The following is a 20,402-nucleotide window of genomic DNA, read 5'->3' as shown; positions in this document are numbered from 1 at the left end:
TTTCAAGGTAACACTAGTGACTATTGACGTCAGATTTTACACTTTTTTTTTTGAAGATCGTAATCGTGAGTCACAGATTTCAATTGTTTGCAGTTATTTTATGTAATAACTCAATAACTCATCTGGTATCGAGTCATCAGCCAGAAGAACCAAGAACTCAGAGTAATAATTTTTTTTATACAGACACGTCATCTGTTTGCATTCGCGCTATAGTTAGATTAAATATATATAGATTATAGTTTTATAACACATATTCAGTCTAGTTTTTCTCTTCAGGTCTGCAGTCTTCAGTCTGGAATCCGGTGGTCTAGAGTCAACTATATATTTATATATATAATAAAATAATATATACTAGAGCTAGTTTTCTCTTGGGATCATTTTTACGACGTATTTTTGTTAAAAACCACACCCAGTGAGTAGTTTTACATATTTTATTAATTATTAACTTCAATTTTTATAATTTATCCAATTTTTTTTTAATTACTTCAATTTTTCAATTAATTATTTTTTCTTAAATAATTTCACGCTCTACAAAAATTTTTTTTCACATTAATTTTATTTTTTTATAATTTATAAAGTGTTTTATTATTTTTAATTAATATCAATTGTTATACCATTGAGAAGCTTATAAATTACGATCTATTTTATTTAATTCGAGTTGACCTAGAAAAATAATTTTTGGGCGTGTTTGTATATCCGGAACTGTCATTAAATTTATTTTATTATTCAATAAAATAATAATTTTTGTTTTTTCTTCTTTTATTAAAATTTTTATTTAAATATTTCTTCTTTAAAAAAATATTTTTTAAACATATTTATTCCTTACAAAAATTAAATTAAATTAATTATTATTACACTTAAAATTTCTTCTTTTATTAAAATATTTCTTCTTGAAAAAAAAAAAATGTTTTATTTTTTCTAAAAAAAAAAAAAAATTGGTTTTTAATTATTATATTTCTTCCCTAAAAGATTTTAATAAATCATTATTGCACTTAAAATTTCTTCTCTTATTAAAAAAAAAATTTTTTTTCTTCTTAAAAAAAAATTATTTTTTAAATATTCCATTTCTTCTTTAAAAAATTAAATCCAAATAATTTATTATTACAGATAAAATGGCCGCCAGTAAATACTACCACGTACAAGTAAGTACTTCAATTAAATAATAATTACTTAACATAAATACAAATAAGTAACTAATACTAATTATTTAATTAATTAAAAAAAAATAGTGTACACCAACTGTCTACCCAGCTGATCCTTTCAACGCAGAAGAAGACGCCGCATTATTGCGAACTGCCATGAAGGGGTTTGGTACCGACGAGCAGGCGATTATTGACGTCCTTGCGCACCGCGGGATAGTCCAACGCCTTGAAATTGCCGACAAATTTAAGAGCATGTACGGCAAAGATTTAATTTCTGAATTAAAATCTGAACTCGGTGGAAATTTTGAGAATGCTATTCTGGCTTTAATGACCCCATTGCCGAATTACTACGCCAAGGAACTCCATAATGCTATCTCTGGGATGGGAACTGACGAGGGAGCTATCATTGAAGTTCTTGCTTCTTTAAGCAATTATGGTGTCAGGACTATCGCAGCTGTTTATAAAGAACGTAAGGATTTTTAACGATATAAGCTCATCCTGATGTTACACTCATCGAGACCTTTCATTTGAGTACCCATATCAATTTTTCATATATTTTATATATTTATATATTTTATATATATGTATATATGAAAAATATATCAAATATGCATGTGGGTACTCAAATGAAAGCTCTTGATGAGTGTAACATCAGGATAAGCTTGTATCTTAAAAAATGTCAATATTTAAGAAAGTAAAGGGTAATTGAACAAAATTCATTCAATGATTAAATGACTCATAGTCTAAGTATTTATAATTGATATTCAAATGACGTTTTATATTAATATTCTAAGAATTATATTGTTCAATTAGCCTTCGATGCATGACACACTTAAGATTAATTCACTAGAAAGTTTCAAGAAATAATTCAAGTCTGAGATATGACGTCAGCATATTGTATCTATTCAAGCGTAATTAATGTTTTATATTTTTTTTTTTTGTTATCAAAATTAAATTTAGAGCCGAGATATAAAATCATAAAATAGTTAAAGCAATTAAAAAATTTTTTTAATTTAAAAAAAATAATTTCTAAGAAATAAATTAATTAAATTATTTTTACAGTTTATGACGCAGAATTAGAAGATGCCCTAAAAGGCGATACTTCCGGACATTTTAAACGCCTATTAGTTTCTCTCTCATGTGTAAGTAATAACTAATTACATACTGTGTAATTATAATTTTTTTGCATCGATTAATTCAATTTAATTAAATTAAATTAAATAACAGGCTGCGAGAAATGAAGATCCGGACATTGACGAAGCTTCAGCAATAGAAGAGGCCCAGAAATTATTTGAAGCCGGTGAAGGCCAATGGGGAACGGACGAGAGTACCTTTAACGCAGTTTTGATCACTAAAAGTTTTCCACAGTTGAGAAAAATCTTCCACGAGTACGAAAAAATTTCCGGTAGCAGCATCGAAGACGCTATTCGCCGCGAGTTCTCCGGATCTCTGGAGGATGGCTACCTTGCAGTTGGTAATTATCGATTTAAAAATATTTTTTATAAACCTATTAATTTAATTTTAATTTAGTAAAATGCGCGAGAGATAAAACTGCTTACTTTGCTGAGAGACTCCATAACGCTATTTCTGGAGTGGGAACTGACGACTCTACTCTTATTCGTGTTATTGTTACACGCTCTGAAATAGATCTTGGAGATATTAAAGATGCTTACCAACAAATTTATGGATCATCACTTGCTGGAGATATTGATGTAAGATTTTTAAATTTATTTTTATTTTTCATAAAATAATTATTCATTAGTAAAAATTAATTAATTTTTAATTTTAATATTAAATTAATTTTTTTTTAATTTGATTATTCAACATTTAAATCTATAGAGGGATTATTTTGGTTCCGGTGTAAAAGATTTAGTTAGAAAAATTTAGGGTATATGGCGCTGAGTTCCGGGATTCCCCGAAGAAATGGGAATTTTTTTTTTTTGGTTAGGATTGAATTTTGTTTAGAAAAAATTATTTTGATGAATTTTAGGAAAATTAGAGAAATTTTTGGTAAAATATCAATAAAATTTTATATATTGGACCCAAAATTGGGAAAAAATAAATTTTTTAATTAAATTTAAATTTTCAAAGAGTGAAAAAAATTTTTTTTTCAAAAATTTTTTTTACAAAACAAAATGATCCTTTAAATTTAAAATCCGATAAAATTAGATTATTAAATAAAAATTTATGCTGACATTAATTATTAATAATTAATAACCATTGATGTTAATTAGATAAGTATAATTTTGTACGAGAAACCATCACATTTATCAGTTAATAACAAAAATATTAATTTAATAAACAATTACGTTACAGGACGACACTTCTGGAGATTACAAGAGACTTTTGCTTGCTTTGGTTGGCGCTTAGTCATAAACATGACATAATTCGTTAACATGTACTCAAAATCATCACATTAATTATAAACGATGTAATTAACTAATGATCTGTGACTAAATATCTCAATTTATTATTATTATTATTATTAAACATGTTATTATAATTTATAAACAAATAAATGCATGGCCTTATACAATATTATATATATATATTTTTTTTAATTATTTACGTGATGGATTTTCGTACAGTCATTTGGTCATTATTTTATTTGTTTTCTTTCTGTTTAATTTACAGAGTGACTGCAGCGCCGACTTTAAACGTCTTCTACTTGCTCTTATTAATTAAACATTACTAATATCAATAAAAATATTTTTAAAAATTTATAACTGGAAAATAATTATTTTTAATTGCAGGACGATTGTGCCGCGGCATGTAAAAAACTACTTATTGCTCTTCTTAATTAATTTTAAAGAAGTGTATTAATTTTAGGAAGAAACATTCCAGTGTTCAAAAATAGATCTTATTTTTTTTTTTTAATTTAAATAACTATTACGCTAGGATAAATTTTTTTTCGGACCAAAGGAATGTCAAAACAGCCTAAATTTATTTCTTTGTGAATTACGTGGTAAATGGCAACCCGCAAATTTGAGCAACAATGAAAGTGATGCAACTTGAAAGTTAAGTCATAGAAGGTTATACAAATTTCGGCGCTTATTTTTTCAAATTCGGGAATTCCGACACAAATTGGTGGTGGATTACGTGCTGCAAAAAAATATTATTATATAAAAAATTTAATATACATTTATAGAATATTTATATATAAATATAGAAGCTTGATATATTTATTTTTTATCACTTTTATGAGTAAAATATTTTTTAAAAAATTTTATGAATAAAAAAAATTTTTTTTTTAAAATTGTATTTTTAATTTTTTTTAAATTTCTTTTTGGTAATTTATATTTTACAAAAATTATTAAATAGTTACCAAATTAATTTTTATTAAAAATTTTTTAATTTTATTTAACAAAAAAAATTTTTTTTCTAAAAATTACATTTTGAATTTTTTTTGAATTTCTTTTTGTCAATTTTTTTTTTGGTAATTTATGTTTTACGAAAATTATTAAATATTTACCAAATTAATTTTTATTACAAATTTTTTTATTATATTTAACAAAAAAAAAATTGTATTTTTAATTTTTTTGGATTTTTTTTTTGGTAATTTATTTTTTTTTTAAATTATTAATTATTTACCAAACTAATTTTTATTAAAAATTTCTTAATTTTATTTAACAAAAAAAAAAATTAATTAAAAAAAATTGCATTTTTAATTTTTTTTTTGGTAATTTATTTTTTAAAAAAATTATTAAATATTTACCAAACTAATTTTTATTAAAAATTTTTTTTAAGGTTATAAATAAATAAAAAAATTATTAGACGCTTTTAAAAATTGTTCTTAATAATTGTATTTAAATATTTAACCTTAAAAAGTTAATTAAAAAAAATTAAAAAAACTTACCTGATATTGTTTCGTTGTACAATGTATAATTGTCGTAAGTGATTGTCAATGATATTCCGTAATCATCGGATAAATATGTAAAATTTGTGCAAACTGAAATAAAAAATAATATTTAAAAATAAAACATTAATTTTTGTTTAATTATTATATTTAATTACCAGTCCCGTGAATTACGGATAAATTTAGTTTTTGACAGCATCCACAGTCGTAATTAACGCAGTGACATCCGCTGGTTTGATTTTCTAGATAAAAAAAAAAAAAAAAATAAAAATAGTCATTTGTAAATAAATAGTGATTTATAAATTATGATAAAATATTTACATACCGTTAAAATGAGCATTGATTGAATTAATGCTAAAAAATATTAATAAAAATATGTAATAATTCATTGTACTCATTGTATGATTGAAAAAAAAAAAATCAATATGACTTTTATCAATTGTGAAAGAAATAAAAATAAAAAATAGTACGTATTTACTTACTGATAACGTCAATTGAGGTTATTCGAGGTAGATGGCATTATTTTCACCAACAGCTGATAAAAAGGTTTTAATTTTTTTATTTATTATTAATAAAAATTTAGTTAAATTTTACAAAAAAAATTATTTATTCAATTTTTAATTTTATTCAATATATTTGTTCTAAAAAATTGCATTTAAAATTTTTTTTAATTTCTAATATTAAATTTAGCTGTCACTTAACAATTTTCTAATTTTTTTTTAACAAATAAATTTTTTTCAAAAAATTATTTTAGAAAAATTGTATTTAAATTTTTTTTTAAATTTCTAAATGTCAATTTTTTTTTTTTGCTATAATTTATTTGTTACAAAAATTCTTAAAATTATCAACTATCTGCTTAATTAATGAAGATTAAGTTAGAAGAGATCTAAAAAATTTTTTTGTTGAAAAAATGATTACAAAAAAATAAAAAAAAATTAAAAAATTGTCTAGTGTCTGCAAACTTAATTATTTCTTTAGTTAATAAATAATAATAAAAAATAAGACAAGAAGAAACAATAAAAAATGAAATTAAGGTTAGCTTGTCACGTGACAATTTTTAAATTTGTTCTAACCAAAAAATTAATTCTAAAAAATGGCCTTTTTTAATTTATTAAAATTTCTACAAACCTATTTTTTATGACACTGAAGTTGACAGATATAAATTTTTTTTGAATATTTATAGCAATTAAATTATTATAAAAAAAATTAAATTAAAAAATTTCACATGTAAAAATTAATAAAAATTACAAGTGAAAATTTTCAGAAGCATTTTTTTATTGTAATTAATTTATTAAAAAAATTTTTAAATTAACAGCTGACAGCTAACTTCATTGCAAAAAAAAATTATTTTTTAAATAATTTTTTTTTGCAATAATTAATTTGTTAAAAAAAAAAAAAAAACAATTGTAAACAACTAAATTAACTGTCAACAAGAAGAAAGAATAAAAACTAAAACTAGTAAGATTCACTTGTCACTTGTAATTATAACATCCACTCTCTTTCGTTTCCTTTCGGGCGTCTTCGTGGATTTTTAGTAACAGTCTTCTCTTTCTACACTTTTTAAATTTCCCACTCCAACTAATCGGTTGGCGTTCAGGTTACTAATACCGATAATCACTTCCCAGGTAGTAAGGTAGAGCCAACAAGCTCCAGATCACTTCAGAAGAAAATAAATAAAACCCAAGAGCGACCTAAAACACCCGGGGTATAAATAATTGTAATAAAAATCGAGTTTTAAAAACAAATGTCAAGTGTTGATAAATCAAAAGTGACTTGCAATAATTTTAAAAATTAAAATGACAGATATTTATAAAATTTATAAAATTTATAAAATATGATCGAAAGCGGTCAAGTGACACGTGTCTAACCGGCACATTTTTTTATATATATTTATATTTAACCAAAGACTTATTTATTTATATATATATATATATATATATACATATATATATATATATATATATATATATATATATATATATATATATATATATATATATATATATTAAATATATTTTTTTAAACAAACTAATTTTAAAATGGCTGTCAAATGGATCTTATTACTGTTAATGTGGTTTGTTTACGCTTCCGCTCAAGATGACGACTCGTTAGCTGGGAGTTTTTTGTCAGGTACGCACGAATCTTCTTTTAATCCTTAGTAATCGGTAAAGTTACTCTTGCCGGATGCTGCTATTGAAGCAACAACATTAACTTGTTGTTTGAAAAATAGTTAACGGATTTTCCACGACCGGAAGTTTCGAGAAATAGAAATTGGCGACACCGTTTTGTAGTCAGGAATATAATGTTGTTGTTTAAGTATTTATGTGTGTGTCTTGGGTACGTATATATATGATGAGACTGTCTTGACACACTTTTATTTAAGTAAAGTCAACTTTATAGGCTACTATATTTTACCGCATTAATTATCATGCTTGTTTTTTGAAGGTGACCTGATAAATTTATTAGGCAGGCTAAAAAAAATTATTGAAAATTTAGTACTAATTTTTTAATTTTTTTTTTTTTTTTGATGGGTTATTTGGGATTTTGTTTCAACAAGATTTTAGATTGTTAATTTTAATTTTATTCCAAATAAAAATCAGTAGATTGTAGAGTCTATAAGGTGCACCGTTGATTAACTACCGTTATGTTTGTTTCGGGCCGTTATATTACGCCTGCATTAAAGTTAAGTGAAAATTACATTATATTACAATATACTGATTTCTATTATTTTATTTTAGACACTATTGTCATTTTATTATTATTTTTTACTATTTTATATTAAAATTATAAAAAAAATTTATTTTAAAATTTTGAATGTAAAAATTAGAAAAAAAAATTTTATTTTAAAATTTTGGATTTAAAAATTAGAAAAAAAATTTAATTTACAAATTTTGGATGTAAAAATTATAAAAAAAATTTTTATTTAATTTTATTTAATGAAAATTAATTTAGCAGATATTTAATAAATTTTTTTAACAAATAAAATATGGCAAAAAAAATTGAGATTTAGAAATTTTAAAAAACTATAAATGCAATTTTTTTTTAAATAATTTTTAAAAACAAATTTATTTGTAAAAAAAAAAATTATAAAATGGTCAAGAGAATATTAAATTTGTCAAATAAAGTAAACATAAATAATTTTAAAGATTAGGGAACTGTTGCGGTGTTGTTAAGTGTATACCGGTAATATTTAGAGTGCTATATTTTTTATTAGTCTATTAGATATTAATTTTTTATAATTTTTACATATAAAATTGTTGAATTAATTTTTTTTATAATTTTATTATAGAATTTTAATATTAATTAACTAGTATTTTTTTTTTTTTTATTAAAATAAAATAAAAAGAAAAAAGTGAAAATTATCTGATTCTTATTATTGTAATTGCTGTTAAGAGCAAATAATTGAAAGCTAAAAAAATCCAAACTCTCACTTGATCTGAAAAAAATAATAATAATGAAAACAATTAACAAAGATTATTACTTAAAATTTAAATATACTTGCCACACATATATATATATATATATATATATATATATATATATATATATATATATATATATATATATATATATATATATATATATATTTAACGGTTCTGTAACGTGTCATAATCTGTTATAACAAGAATCTCCAGTTCAATGACTCGCCTAAGCTACGGGGGATCTCACGATCAGATAATGATTATGTATGCAGGAATTTTTATTTTATCCTTTTAGTATTTTAGTTACGGATAACGTTATTTTCTAACGTGTTCTAACGAGTTTATAATATTTATATTTCTTCAGGTCAAACCTGTTTAAAAAATATTACATCAGTTTTATTAAAAAAATAATTTATGTTTTTAAGAGAATAAGAAAAATTTTTTGTCCAGGATAATTATATGATAAAGTCGATTTTTTTAGTGTAATTTAGTGTCATTGCAAAGGTCTTGAGAAGAAATGACCTTGTATCTTGTGAACTATTGACATTTATTAAAGATATAAGCTCACCCTGAGATTACGCTCATCAAGACCTTTCATTTGAGTACCCACATCAATTTTTCATATATTTTATATATTTATATATTTTATATATATGTATATATAAAAAATATGTCAAAAATGCATGTGGGTACTTAAATGAATGCTCTTGATGAGTGTAACATGAAGATGAGCTTAAATCTTAAAAAATGTCAATATTTAAGAAAGTACAGTGCAATTTAACAATTATTATTATTAATTATTAAAAAAAAAATAAAATATTTTTTTCAGGGTTGCTAGATTCACTGGCAGATACGGCTAATAGCGCGGACTGTCCTGGAGTTTGTGTCCACGCTTTGGCGACGCTAATATGCGACAAAGTTCTTGACGAGGTCCAGTGTCCGACTTCTAGCATGAGATGTTGCGTGAACGAGCCAGCTAATGGAACGGATGGTTCCGTGTCGGAGAACGATATTGAGGGAATCGGAATGACCAGCACCACCCTCAAGGAAATACCGCCACCGACGACGACAACCACCACCACTACCACACCTGTACCGACAACGGTTTCGACCACGACGCCTGCTCCAATCACGTCGATAACGACAGTGTCGACCACTCAATCGGTAAGTTTATTAGAAACAAATTTTTTATTGTAGTTGTAAATTATAATAGTTTAATTTTACTGCTTTCAGAATGGCCATAAAAATGCCAGTGACAAGACAGGTAATGAAAAATTTGGATTTTTCTGCTTTTTTCAAGCTTCGCTTGAAAAAATTCCAACTAATTTTGAGCTCTTCGAGCTCAAAAATTCAAACGATTATTTAGAAATTTTTTAATGGCTAGAATTTTTGAACTTGTCGTTTGATTTTGACTTGCTTGGCGGCATTCGACTTAGTTTTTCAAGTACAAAAAAGTATCGCTGATGTCTAGAGTTGATTAGTCAAATATTTTGAAAGTTATTTAGAAAAAACTTAAAAAAAATGTATTTTTGGTTTTTATTTTTTGAATTTCTCTGAAAGGGCTCTGGCGATTAACTTTAAAATCTAATCAGATCGAAGTCTCAATGAACACTTTAGAACACCGTGTCAGTCATCTCGATCGGTTGATTCGTTCTAAAGATATCCTACGGCAAAATTTTATTTATATACATACACACGGCCGGACGTCCAGCCGGGAATAGTCGGAACAGCTTCCTAAGACCTCAAAACCTCGAGATCTCATGAAAAACTCTTATTCTTAAAATTCCACCGAAATCAATAACTCGGTATTTTTAAAAAAAATTAATTTTCAAAGCGGGAAGTTTAAAAATGTCAAAGTTCTTGGAAAAACTACTGGTAAAAAATGAAATAACTTTATTATCGAAATATTTTTCTCAAGTTTCTAATTTTTTATTGAAAATAAATTAATAAAAGTCGTAACTTTGAATAACTGGATAATAAAGTAGAATAGGTTTTATCGGTGTAATAAGTAGAGTATAAAAAAAATCAAGTATATATATAAATGAATATATATCTATATGTGTATTAAAATTTTCCAGTTTAATTAATTTTTCTTAAAGTTATACTCGTAGATAAAAAAATCTTCCACCTCATAAATTAGGAATTATAGACTAAAAAAATTTTATTTTCCAGTTCCTAAATGTTCTGGCGTTTGCATCGAAGCCAGGATTGCTAACTACTGCGAAGCGATAGTCAACATCGACAGTCTCTGCAAGCCTGAACACAGATGCTGCGTTTCCCGTGACTCTTTTGGCAACAATCCTCCTCCGGAATTTTACGTTATTGATAGGTCTAAAACAGTAAAAAATACCACCCAGACATCAGCCCGTCCGCAAGAAAAATACGCCGAGAAATCCACGAGTACTGTCACACCGGCGACTCAATACACGACCACAGCTAGACCCAAACCAGCTCCAAGGAAACCTTGCAGAGGTGAGTGTGTCAACGGGTTGTTCGCTTTGTTCTGCGAGAACCACGATCATGAGGCTGAGTGTCCCTCTGACGGGACTTGCTGCATCACCGATGCTCCAGCAAAGGTAGAAGTACAAACCACAACTACCCCGAGACCTACAACGAGACCTCCGCAGCCAAAGTTGCCTCCTTGCCGCGGATTTTGTTTGCTGACGATCATGGCTGCGTTTTGCGAACGGCCGAATACTATTATTGGGAGAACTTCTACCTGTCAGAGCGGATATGTCTGCTGTGATGAAAGCAACGCACCTGCTCATGTAAGTTCTGATTAATTAATTAATTTTTAGATTTTAAAATTATTAAATCTTAAATTTCTTACCTTAATTCGTTTTTTAGACTCCTAGACCTAGGCCAAGACCTTCTACCACTCGAGCGCCGACGACTACTGTTTCTATGCCTCCAGATCCTCGGCCAGAGTGTCCTGGATCTTGTATAGTTTCTTATTTATCTTTTACGTGCTTCCGTAAGTTTTTTATTATTATTTACAATATAATTTATAATGCGTTAGATGCATTATAAAATTTACCAAAAAATTTTTTTCGGAAATGGGCAGAAATGCAAAAAAAAAATTTGGTACGCCCTTATGGCACCTAGGGTACCTTCCGGGAGCCATAAGGGGTTACCAAAAATTTTTTTTTTTTTTTTTGGGAAAAAACGTATTTTTACTTTAAATTCATAAAAATGATAAACAAAATTTTTTTAATTAAATAAAGAAATTATCACAAATTTTAAATTCCAAAAAATTTTGATCAAAGTTAATTTCAAATTAAAAAAAAATTTTTTTTCATTATTTCTATGAATTTAAAGTAAAAATACGTTGTAAAAAAATTTTGGTACGTCATATAGTGTCATACATATGGTTACATAGTGTCATAAATATTTAAAAATCAAGCCAAAATTTTTTTATTCATAATTTAGAAATTTAAAAATTTATATACTAAGTATTTTTTTAGGAAACGCTGAACTTACCAATATATTCAAGTGTAAAAAATTCGGCCACCAGTGTTGCGCGCCAAAATCTCTCATCCGAGAATTTCAGCATGGAAATTCCACTGATACTATTTCAAATAAAAATGACAGCTTCATTGCTTTACGTCCTTACACTTCGACTCTTCCTACTCGATGTAAGTTTACTCTGAGATTTAAATATTTCATGATTTTAAAATTAGCCGAGATTGATATTAAAATATATAAAAAATTAACAATTAAAAAAAAAAAAATTAATTATCACAATTTTCGCAAAATTTCAAAAAAGAAAAAAGTTTTAAAAAAATTCTAACAATTTTTAAATGTCGGCTATAATTTAATTTTCATAAACAATTCAATAAAATTTTTTATGACATTAAAGTTAGCTGTCATAAGAAAATTTTTAAATTTTATTTAAAAAAAAAAAATAATTTTTAAAAAATTGTATTTTTAATTTTTTTTAAATTTCTAAATGTCAATTTTTTTTCTTAATTTTTTTTGCCATAATTTATTTGTTAAAAAAAATTATTAAATATCTGCTAAATTTATTTTCATAAAATGACATTATTGTTAGCAGTCACTTGACAATTTTTTATTTTTTTTTTTTAACAAATAAATTTATTCCAAAAAATTATTTAAAAAAAATTGGATTTTTAATTTTTTAAAATTTCTAAATGTCAATTTTTTTTATAATTTTTTTTTTTTGCCAAATTTTATTTGTTCCAAAAATTCTTAAAATTATCAATTAAATTTTTAGACGAAACAACAATGACAACACCAATGACAACAACGACTCAAATTCCGAGCACCAAGAGCCCGATTTACAGTAAATACGTCTGCGGAGTAAAAGGAACTTCGCGAGGTCCCATACAAGCGAGAAGTATCCTCCGAGACGGGCGGGTAGTCGGAGGAGAGGACGCTGATGCCAATGAATGGTGTTGGCAAGTAGCCCTTATCAATTCTTTGAATCAATATTTGTGTGGTGGAGCTCTTATCGGCACTCAGTGGGTTCTAACTGCTGCTCACTGTGTCACTAAGTAAGTAATTTTAATTTAAAATTTACCCCAGTTAGTTCTAAGCACAATCTGACAATTTTTGGCAGCATTGTCAGGTCAGGTGACGCTATCTACGTGCGAGTTGGAGATCATGATTTGACAAGGAAGTATGGCAGCTCAGCAGCTCAGACTTTGAGAGTTGCAACTACTTATATTCATCACAACCACAACAGTCAAACGCTGGATAATGACATTGCTTTGTTGAAGCTTCACGGACAAGCGGAATTAAAAGATGGGGTTTGTTTGGTTTGTTTACCTGCCAGAGGAGTCAGTCATACTGCTGGGAAGAGATGTACGGTTACTGGATACGGATATATGGGAGAAGGTAATTTTTTTTTCCTGAAATTTGATTAAATATTAATATTTAAAATAATCTAATTAAAAAAAAAATATATTTTTTAAAAATTGCATTTTTAATTTTTTAAAATTTCTTCATATCAATTTTTTTGTGATGAACATTAATTTAAAAAATATTTGATAATTTTAAGAATTTTTTTTAAATTAATTTATTTGTTAAATAAAATTTTTTCAAAAATTGCCAAGTGACTGCTAAATTCAATATCATGCTGGTAAAATGGCAATATGTATGTTCTCTTGATAATAAAATAATTAATTAATTATTAAAAAAAAAAATTAATTTACAGCTGGACCTATTCCTCTAAAGGTTCGTGAAGCAGAAATCCCTATTGTCAGTGACGCAGAGTGCATTCGTAAAGTAAATGCAGTTACAGAAAAAATATTTATTCTTCCTGCGAGTAGTTTTTGTGCCGGCGGTGAACTTGGAAACGATGCATGCCAGGTAATTATTTTTAAAATAATAAATTAATTTATTAATTTTTAAATAAAAAATTAGTAAATTAATTTTTAAATAAAAAATTAATAAATTAATTTTTTTTAATAAAAAAATTTATTGAAATAATAAATAAAATTTTTCAGGGTGACGGAGGTGGTCCACTAGTTTGTCAAGACGATGGATTTTATGAATTAGCTGGTTTAGTCTCCTGGGGATTTGGATGTGGCCGAGTAGACGTACCTGGTGTTTACGTGAAAGTATCTGCTTTCATTGGTTGGATTAATCAAATAATCTCCGTTAATAATCTTTAGCTTTTTCATTACCAATATTAATAATAATTATAATCATTATTAATTCATTAAAAAATAGTATTTATTTAGTTTATTATTTTTGTTGCATTTTGACGATTGATAAAAAAAAAAAAAAAATCTTTTTATTCTCAAATAAATATTGTCAAAATGCAACGAATTAATTTATTTTAATACTCCTAACTACGCTTTGTATATTTATGCCTTAGTTATAATTATGCCATGACTTATAAAATTTTAGTACTTTTTTAAATTTGTAAAAAAATTTATTGAAAAATTTACTTATATTTTTTTATACTAAGTTAATATGTGTGTTGTATTGTATTTGAATTTATATAATTAAATTAATATTAATAATAATAATAATAATAATAATAATAATAATAATAAAAAAAAAAAAAAAAAAAAGAGTATTAATATTTATGTATCGCATATATCTAATAAATTTTATAATTTTTTTTCCAACAAAAAAGGTCAATTTTAATTCAAAATTAATACATTATTTATAAGTCAATTTTATTTTTTATAAAAAAAAATTGTATATAAAAAATAAAAATTTACTTAACAAAAAAAAATAATATTAAGGTAAAAACCCCAATTATTGACAGAGGTCTAAATATTGACACCCTAAATAATTTTTAAATATATTTAATTATCTGTAATAAAAATAACTATCATATAAATTTTTATTAAATTCTAATTAATTAAAAAATTGAAAAAAATTACTGTCAATTCTAAATATTAAATATTAATTATTAAAAAAAAATAAAGTTAGCACCAGTTCATCAAACCAGCTTACGAGCGTCTATTTTTTTAACAACTTTGGTTGGAAAAGCATTTTTTTTAAATGCCGAGTTTAAATTAATTTCTTCATCTAATTGTATAATCTTTTTTTTTTTTTTTTTTAATTAACAATATATGAAAAATTTATAAAATTGGATAATCGAAATTAATTGTATGCTTTATAATATTTAAATAATGGGTGTCAATAACTAATTGATAATTTTTAAGTGTGAATCTCATATTGACAGCGCTATCACGCCTTTTTTTTACTTAAACCTAAAAAATTAACTGTAAGAGTTTGAACTCTTCTGATTAAATAAATTAATTTTTATATTTTTAAAAGTAATTAATCATTTATGGAAATTATTATTAATAAACTTTAATAATAACTTTCGATAAATAAGAATAAGCAGATGATTCGACGCATGCTTAGTATAGGTGTCAATAATTGGTGTATCCGGATACTCTATTTAATTATTTAAAATTAATTAGTAAATATCAGTGATTATCATTTAAAAAAAAAAAATTGATTAGTAAAAACATTACTTGAGACATTACCACAAACAAAATTCAACGATATTGATATTTGATTGCTTAAAAAAAATAAAATCATAACTTTGTCTCTAATAGTGTCAATAATTGGGACTTTTACCTTATCTTCTAAATTTTCTTTTTTTTTAAAAGGTAATTTTAATGAAAAATTAAAAACGACTGATAAAAATTGAAAAATTCAATACATACAATTTTATTAATAATACAATCTAGTCGGTTTTATTTTTCATAAAAAAAAATGTTTTTAAAAATATAAATTTACTTAACAAAAAAAAAAAAAGATTACGGTCCCTTATAAAAAAAAAAAAAAAAAAAAAAAAAACATTAATCATTATGGCTCGTTAAAACTTTCTTAGAATATTTCCTGGGCACAAATTTAGTCTGCTTGGAGACTCTTTTATCTCCACTGCGTTTTTTCCCATTTTCTTTATTACTCGAAATAAATTCATCACTAGAAGTGTCTCCAGTAGAAGTCAAACTGCTCCTTTGAAAATCAGAAAGCTCTAAATTAATCTGCTGCTCGGACCTAGCATTAAAAAGCTTAGCGCCAGTAGTCTCCCTAACTTTATCAAAAGATTTAGACCTCTGAACGGGAGTGGGAGGAATGACCTCAGTTTCGTTCAAATTAGACGCAAGAGTGACATCCAAATCCAGAGTATCATCTTCCTCCTCCTCGTCAGGATGTTCTTCCCTCCACTTTCTGAATTTCTGGACAATCCTTTCCCTGGGGGACATCTCAACAATTTTTTTCGGGTACTCAAAATCTTTCTTAATCGGAGTCGAGCCAGTAGGAACGTCTTTCTTGACCTCTTCATAAAAGAAGCGCTTCAAGCTTCCTTCAATATTTTCTACATTGTCAACCAGACCATCCTTTCGGCCTTCTGCCCTTTTTTGAGCTTCCTCAACAGCTCTTTTGACTTGTTGACTCATCTCACCAACTTCCTGAAGGTATTTCTGCACAAGTCCGCGATCCTGCTCAAGGTCGCTCCTGAAAACTCCCTCCAGTCCTCTAATCTTATCGCTTAAACCTACCTGGTCCTTATCAACAGCCTCTCCAGCCTCGATCATCTTCTCTTCGACCTTTTCTCTGTAATCACTTACCATCTGGCTCGCGTCAGCTAATAAATTCTTAAACTTGTCCGCTAGCTTCTCTCCCCCGCAAATAGTCTCCTTGGCAATGCCACAATTGGCCTTCACACTCTCCGCAAGAACTTCTTGAATCCCCTTGACATTGTTAGTGACCTCCGAGTCTACAAACCGCTTCAAATCTTGGTGCTTCTCAGAAACATCCTTGACCTCCTTTTTAATAAAATCTATTTCTCCCAACCAAAGCTTGGTAGCTTCAGAATCCTTCTCACGGTCAAGTTTAATCCCCTTTCTCAGCTCCAAATAATTATCCATCATCGCTTTCATCAGCTCATCAAACTTCTCTTCTTTGTTTTGATTAGCAACGTTAGAATCTTCCCTAATCTTGAGCTTTTCTTTAAGATTAGCCAGCTTACTGTCGACCAAATTTATTTTTTCGTTCATAGTTAGGTACAAGTCAGTGACAGTAACTTGCAATTGCTGCCGCAAAAATCTCAATTTATTCTGGATGTCTTTTTCAGCGCTAGCTAAATTTTCCGCGATCTGATTGTTCACCAATCTTTTTATTTCATTAGCAAAATGCTCGGAGACGTTAATCAATTTTTTCTTTTCTTCCTCGTCAATTTCTTTAGCGCGAATTACAATATCTTCAAATAAATTTTTATAATTCCCGGAATTAATCCAAGATACTTTATTAATTTCTTCCAAATTTTCTTCATACTTTCCAAAATCTTTGTCTTTTTTACCCAAAAATCCTTCAAGATCTTTCCTGTGAACATCTGAGCGCTCAAAAACCAAATCTTTGACGGCTTTTGACTCGTTAATAACTTCAGAAGAGTATTTATTAACATCAAAAATTAATTCTTTTAAAGATTCGCTAATTCTCGAGACAAAAGACTTGCAAAGTTGGTCATTTTGGTCCTCGACTATATTTTTCCGCGCTATTTTATCATGCAAACGAAGAGTATGATCAGTAGCAGTGTCAGCAACTTCTAAAAGAGTGTGCGCTTGCGACGACAAGCTTTCCTTAATTTTCTCCAAATTGTCGACTAAATATTTCTGCTCGTCGCGGTCCTGTTTTATTACTTTGACCTTTAAGCAAGTTTTTTCAAGCTTGTGACTCACCTGTTCAAATAATTTTGATTTATTTTCAAGTTCTTCTTGAAGAACTTTAATAAATTGAATTTTCTCTTCAATTTCTTTGCCTTGGGAATTATTATTCGCTACTAAACGATCGTAATCTTCAGAAGACAAGTAAACGCCATTGCGCTCGCGAGTAGCAAGCAAGTCGCGCTTCAATCGCTCGATTTCTTCCGTGTATTCTTTTATCAGCGTGGCTTTGGTGAGCTTCTGGTTTATCTCAGGACGGTTTGTGATGTTTTTAGCGCGATGCGCGTAATCCAAAGTCGAAAGCGTTTCTTCCAAGTTCAAAGATGACGGAGATATCGTCGCAATTATTGAAGTTTTGGTTCTTCCTCCGAGAGAGTCTTGCAGCAAGCGCGTGAGCTTCGACTCTCGGTACGGAATATGCGGACCTCTTTCCACCAACGCGGTTATCACTCGGCCTAATGTCAGGAGAGACTGGTTTATATTTCCGGCTTCCCGGGCACGCTTGTCAACTGCTCCCGAACGGCCTACATTTTCTGAACCCGCCAGGTCTACTAGGTTCAACTTTCCCGTCTTTATCAGCTCCTCGCCTTCTACGGAGCACTCTTTCATGTGCACGGTTATGGAAAAAACTGTGTGCGAACGGCTGGAGGACGCGTTCATTAATGTTGCTGCTGTTTGACGCTTTTCGGAACCTCGTTGTAAAATTTTGTAGACTTCGTCTTTATTGTGGACGATTACTTCTTCAAGGCCTTGGATTATTACTGACCCTTTTTTTGTTGAGTCCTCAAATAATCTATTTTTTTTTAAATTAAAAATTAATTTATTTTTGTAGATTTTTTTTCGTTTGGAGGATCATTCTGGTTTGTAATTTTTGAAAAAAATTTTTTTTACATTTTTTTGAACAAAAAATATTGTGTTAAAATTTTTGAGTGATCAAACAAAAATTCAAAATTTAATTTTATAAAAAAAAAAAATTTTTTTTTTTTTTTGATCAATTTCAAAAATAAGATTTATAATTATCACAAAATTTGAGTCTTTAATTTTGAACTTTAATTTTGGAATTACAGCAAAAATATTGGTTTAAAAAAAAAAAAAGAAATATTTTTTTTATAAAATTAAATTTTGTGTTCAAAAAAATAACAAACCAAAATGATCCTTTAAATAAATTTTGTAATAATAATTACTTGAGTTTAGAAGCATCTTCGTGCGATGAAAGAAGATCAAATAATTCCTCATTGTACAGCTCGAGAAAAGATACCTTTACGGTATATTCCTGCGTTCCAAGGCGTAGGTCATCGAAGAGATTACTCAGTGCTCGTGGTATTATTCCAGCATCTGAATTCTATATTTAAAAATTTTTATTTATATTTTATACAGTAGAAAAATTTTTAATTAAATTATTAATAGATAATTATTTTTACCGTTTGCCAAGATGCTGCTGGATCACTGCCGGCACCTTCCATCGTATATGTTTTTCCTGTACCTGTTTGTCCATAAGCAAATACAGTACAATTGTAACCAGCGAGTACTTCTGCTACAAAAGGATTTACTACTGCTGTATAGACGTCCAGCTGATAAATAATTTTTATAATTATTAGTAAGTGAATTTAATTATTATATAATTTTTAATTATTAATTTACTAATTTAATTTGAATAAAAAATATTAAATGTTATTTATTTACTTACAAAAAATTTTTTTTTTGAATAATAATAGTTTTTTTTTAGAGCTTAAGACAAAAAAAAATCTTAATCGGTCAATAATTGGTGCATTTATTCGTTTTTTTTGAAGAAAAAAAAAAAAAAAAATTAATTAATTAATTAATTAATTAATTAAAAATAAAATAAAAAAAAATTTTTTTTAAATAAATTAATTTAAAAAAAATAAAATATAAATAAATAAAATACCTGTTTAGACTTTGGTCCAAAAACTCTATCAAATGTAAATTTCTTGGAAACTTTGTCCTGTGGTCGTTCTCGCACCAGGACTTCCTTGTAACTCGGTACATCGATAACAGTAAAAGATTTTCCACATGATTCACTTTGATTTGACGGTCTGAAAAAATTTACAATAAATAAATTTAATAAACTTTAATAAAATTCAACTAAAAAAAAAATAAATTAAATAAATTTAATTGTTGATAAAAATGAGGGTTAGGACTTGGCGTCTTACCTCACTCGCACAAACACTTGAATATGTTGATTTTTTTCTTTCTTAGATCTGTTCGGTAATTCACTCATTTTTACTTTCAATTAATGACACTCGTTAATTATAATTATCCTCACAAAAGTAATTAATTAAATGTCACAATTGTCGGAGAAATTAAAGATGCACTTTACGAGTTTAGTTTATCGTTTATGTTTTGACGGTTACACCGGAAACTTTTTTAAATGTTTGTTTAGTTCACGTTTCTTGAACCACGTGGCGCTAGTGTCAGTTATAACAGTTCTTTCAGATGACAGTGTTATTTTAAAATTTATTTTCTTTTCACTCACAAATTAATTTTGTTTAAATTAATTATAAAAATATTTTTTTTTATTTTATAGCAATTAAATTATTAAAAAAAAAAATTATAATATAAAAAAAACATGTAAAAATTAAAAAAAAAATTTTTAGCCATCTAAAAATTTTATAATTTTTTTTTAATTGAAAAAATTATTAAAAAAAAATTTTATTTGTAAAAAACACCAAAAACTGTAAGTACAATTTTAAAAAAATGTTTTTTTGTTTCAATTTAATTATTGAAAAAAAAAAAAATAATTTAATTATTGACAAAAGAAGCCATTGCGCAGGCGCTAAAAATCCGCCATTTTTATTTT

General features: G+C 26.7%; 4 protein-coding genes across 10 annotated transcripts; 2 read left to right on the top strand and 2 right to left on the bottom strand.

The window, feature by feature from the left end:
• The first annotated feature begins 104 nt into the window (after window positions 1–104).
• LOC141538376 (annexin B9) lies at window positions 105–4,080 on the top strand. Of its 3 annotated transcripts, none has more exons than XM_074259799.1 (8): window positions 105–162; window positions 277–412; window positions 1,108–1,142; window positions 1,230–1,611; window positions 2,205–2,284; window positions 2,370–2,616; window positions 2,673–2,854; window positions 3,777–3,868. In XM_074259799.1, the coding sequence occupies exons 3-8, from the start codon at window positions 1,113–1,115 to the stop codon at window positions 3,825–3,827; spliced, it is 972 nt and encodes a 323-aa protein (XP_074115900.1). In that variant the 5' UTR covers window positions 105–162; window positions 277–412; window positions 1,108–1,112; the 3' UTR covers window positions 3,828–3,868. The 3 variants fall into 3 exon arrangements, with proteins under 3 accessions (XP_074115900.1, XP_074115901.1, XP_074115899.1); XM_074259800.1 differs by lacking the exon at window positions 3,777–3,868 and adding an exon at window positions 3,896–4,080 and having other exon boundaries at window positions 106–162; XM_074259798.1 differs by lacking the exon at window positions 3,777–3,868 and adding an exon at window positions 3,459–3,683 and having other exon boundaries at window positions 111–162.
• LOC141538379 (uncharacterized) lies at window positions 4,021–5,448 on the bottom strand. The gene is made up of 4 exons (XM_074259808.1): window positions 5,324–5,448; window positions 5,157–5,240; window positions 4,999–5,091; window positions 4,021–4,244 (listed from the first exon to the last, which is right to left on the bottom strand). Exons 1-4 carry the CDS (start codon window positions 5,394–5,396, stop codon window positions 4,021–4,023), a joined length of 474 nt encoding a protein of 157 aa, XP_074115909.1. The 5' UTR covers window positions 5,397–5,448.
• A 1,041-nt stretch (window positions 5,449–6,489) lies between these two features.
• Window positions 6,490–14,367, top strand: Mas (trypsin-like serine protease domain-containing protein masquerade). Of its 5 annotated transcripts, none has more exons than XM_074259787.1 (11): window positions 6,490–6,703; window positions 7,096–7,128; window positions 9,250–9,584; window positions 9,654–9,684; window positions 10,593–11,188; window positions 11,268–11,394; window positions 11,885–12,055; window positions 12,655–12,934; window positions 13,000–13,277; window positions 13,597–13,751; window positions 13,889–14,366. In XM_074259787.1, the coding sequence occupies exons 3-11, from the start codon at window positions 9,372–9,374 to the stop codon at window positions 14,054–14,056; spliced, it is 2,019 nt and encodes a 672-aa protein (XP_074115888.1). In that variant the 5' UTR covers window positions 6,490–6,703; window positions 7,096–7,128; window positions 9,250–9,371; the 3' UTR covers window positions 14,057–14,366. The 5 variants fall into 5 exon arrangements, with proteins under 5 accessions (XP_074115888.1, XP_074115886.1, XP_074115887.1 ...); XM_074259785.1 differs by having other exon boundaries at window positions 6,490–6,715; XM_074259786.1 differs by having other exon boundaries at window positions 6,490–6,766.
• A 1,208-nt stretch (window positions 14,368–15,575) lies between these two features.
• Window positions 15,576–19,954, bottom strand: LOC141538368 (kinesin-like protein Klp61F). The gene is made up of 5 exons (XM_074259779.1): window positions 19,756–19,954; window positions 19,491–19,638; window positions 19,006–19,155; window positions 18,769–18,926; window positions 15,576–18,377 (listed from the first exon to the last, which is right to left on the bottom strand). The coding sequence occupies exons 1-5, from the start codon at window positions 19,821–19,823 to the stop codon at window positions 15,713–15,715; spliced, it is 3,189 nt and encodes a 1,062-aa protein (XP_074115880.1). The 5' UTR covers window positions 19,824–19,954; the 3' UTR covers window positions 15,576–15,712.
• Between the last annotated feature and the right edge of the window lie 448 nt (window positions 19,955–20,402).

This window comes from Cotesia typhae, unplaced genomic scaffold, assembly GCF_013202065.1.
Source record: "Cotesia typhae breed Kobodo isofemale line unplaced genomic scaffold, CoteBio_Ctyphae contig_20, whole genome shotgun sequence".
NCBI lineage: Eukaryota > Metazoa > Arthropoda > Insecta > Hymenoptera > Braconidae > Cotesia > Cotesia typhae.
The sequence above is the reverse complement of the archived record's forward strand: the minus strand, read 5'-3'. Positions and strand labels throughout refer to the sequence as shown.

Bases quoted from the DNA above. Each gene is read 5' to 3' on its own strand.
- LOC141538376 (XM_074259798.1), top strand. From the start codon at position 1,113: ATGGCCGCCAGTAAATACTACCACGTACAA. The intron at 2,285-2,369 runs GTAAGTAATAAC...ATTAAATAACAG, and splicing joins TATTAGTTTCTCTCTCATGT to GCTGCGAGAAATGAAGATCC. The intron at 2,617-2,672 runs GTAATTATCGAT...ATTTTAATTTAG, and splicing joins GGATGGCTACCTTGCAGTTG to TAAAATGCGCGAGAGATAAA.
- LOC141538368 (XM_074259779.1), bottom strand. From the start codon at position 19,823: ATGAGTGAATTACCGAACAGATCTAAGAAAGAAAAAAATCAACATATT. The intron at 19,156-19,490 runs GTATTTTATTTA...ATTATTTATCAG, and splicing joins TTGGACCAAAGTCTAAACAG to CTGGACGTCTATACAGCAGT. The intron at 18,378-18,768 runs GTAATTATTATT...AAAAAAAAATAG, and splicing joins GAAGATGCTTCTAAACTCAA to ATTATTTGAGGACTCAACAA.
- Mas (XM_074259784.1), top strand. From the start codon at position 7,038: ATGGCTGTCAAATGGATCTTATTACTGTTAATGTGGTTTGTTTACGCT. The intron at 7,129-9,249 runs GTACGCACGAAT...TATTTTTTTCAG, and splicing joins AGCTGGGAGTTTTTTGTCAG to GGTTGCTAGATTCACTGGCA. The intron at 13,752-13,888 runs GTAATTATTTTT...AAAATTTTTCAG, and splicing joins TTGGAAACGATGCATGCCAG to GGTGACGGAGGTGGTCCACT.
- LOC141538379 (XM_074259808.1), bottom strand. From the start codon at position 5,396: ATGAGTACAATGAATTATTACATATTTTTATTAATATTTTTTAGCATT. The intron at 5,241-5,323 runs GTATGTAAATAT...TTTTTTATCTAG, and splicing joins AATCAATGCTCATTTTAACG to AAAATCAAACCAGCGGATGT. The intron at 5,092-5,156 runs GTAATTAAATAT...TTTTTATTTCAG, and splicing joins ATCCGTAATTCACGGGACTG to TTTGCACAAATTTTACATAT.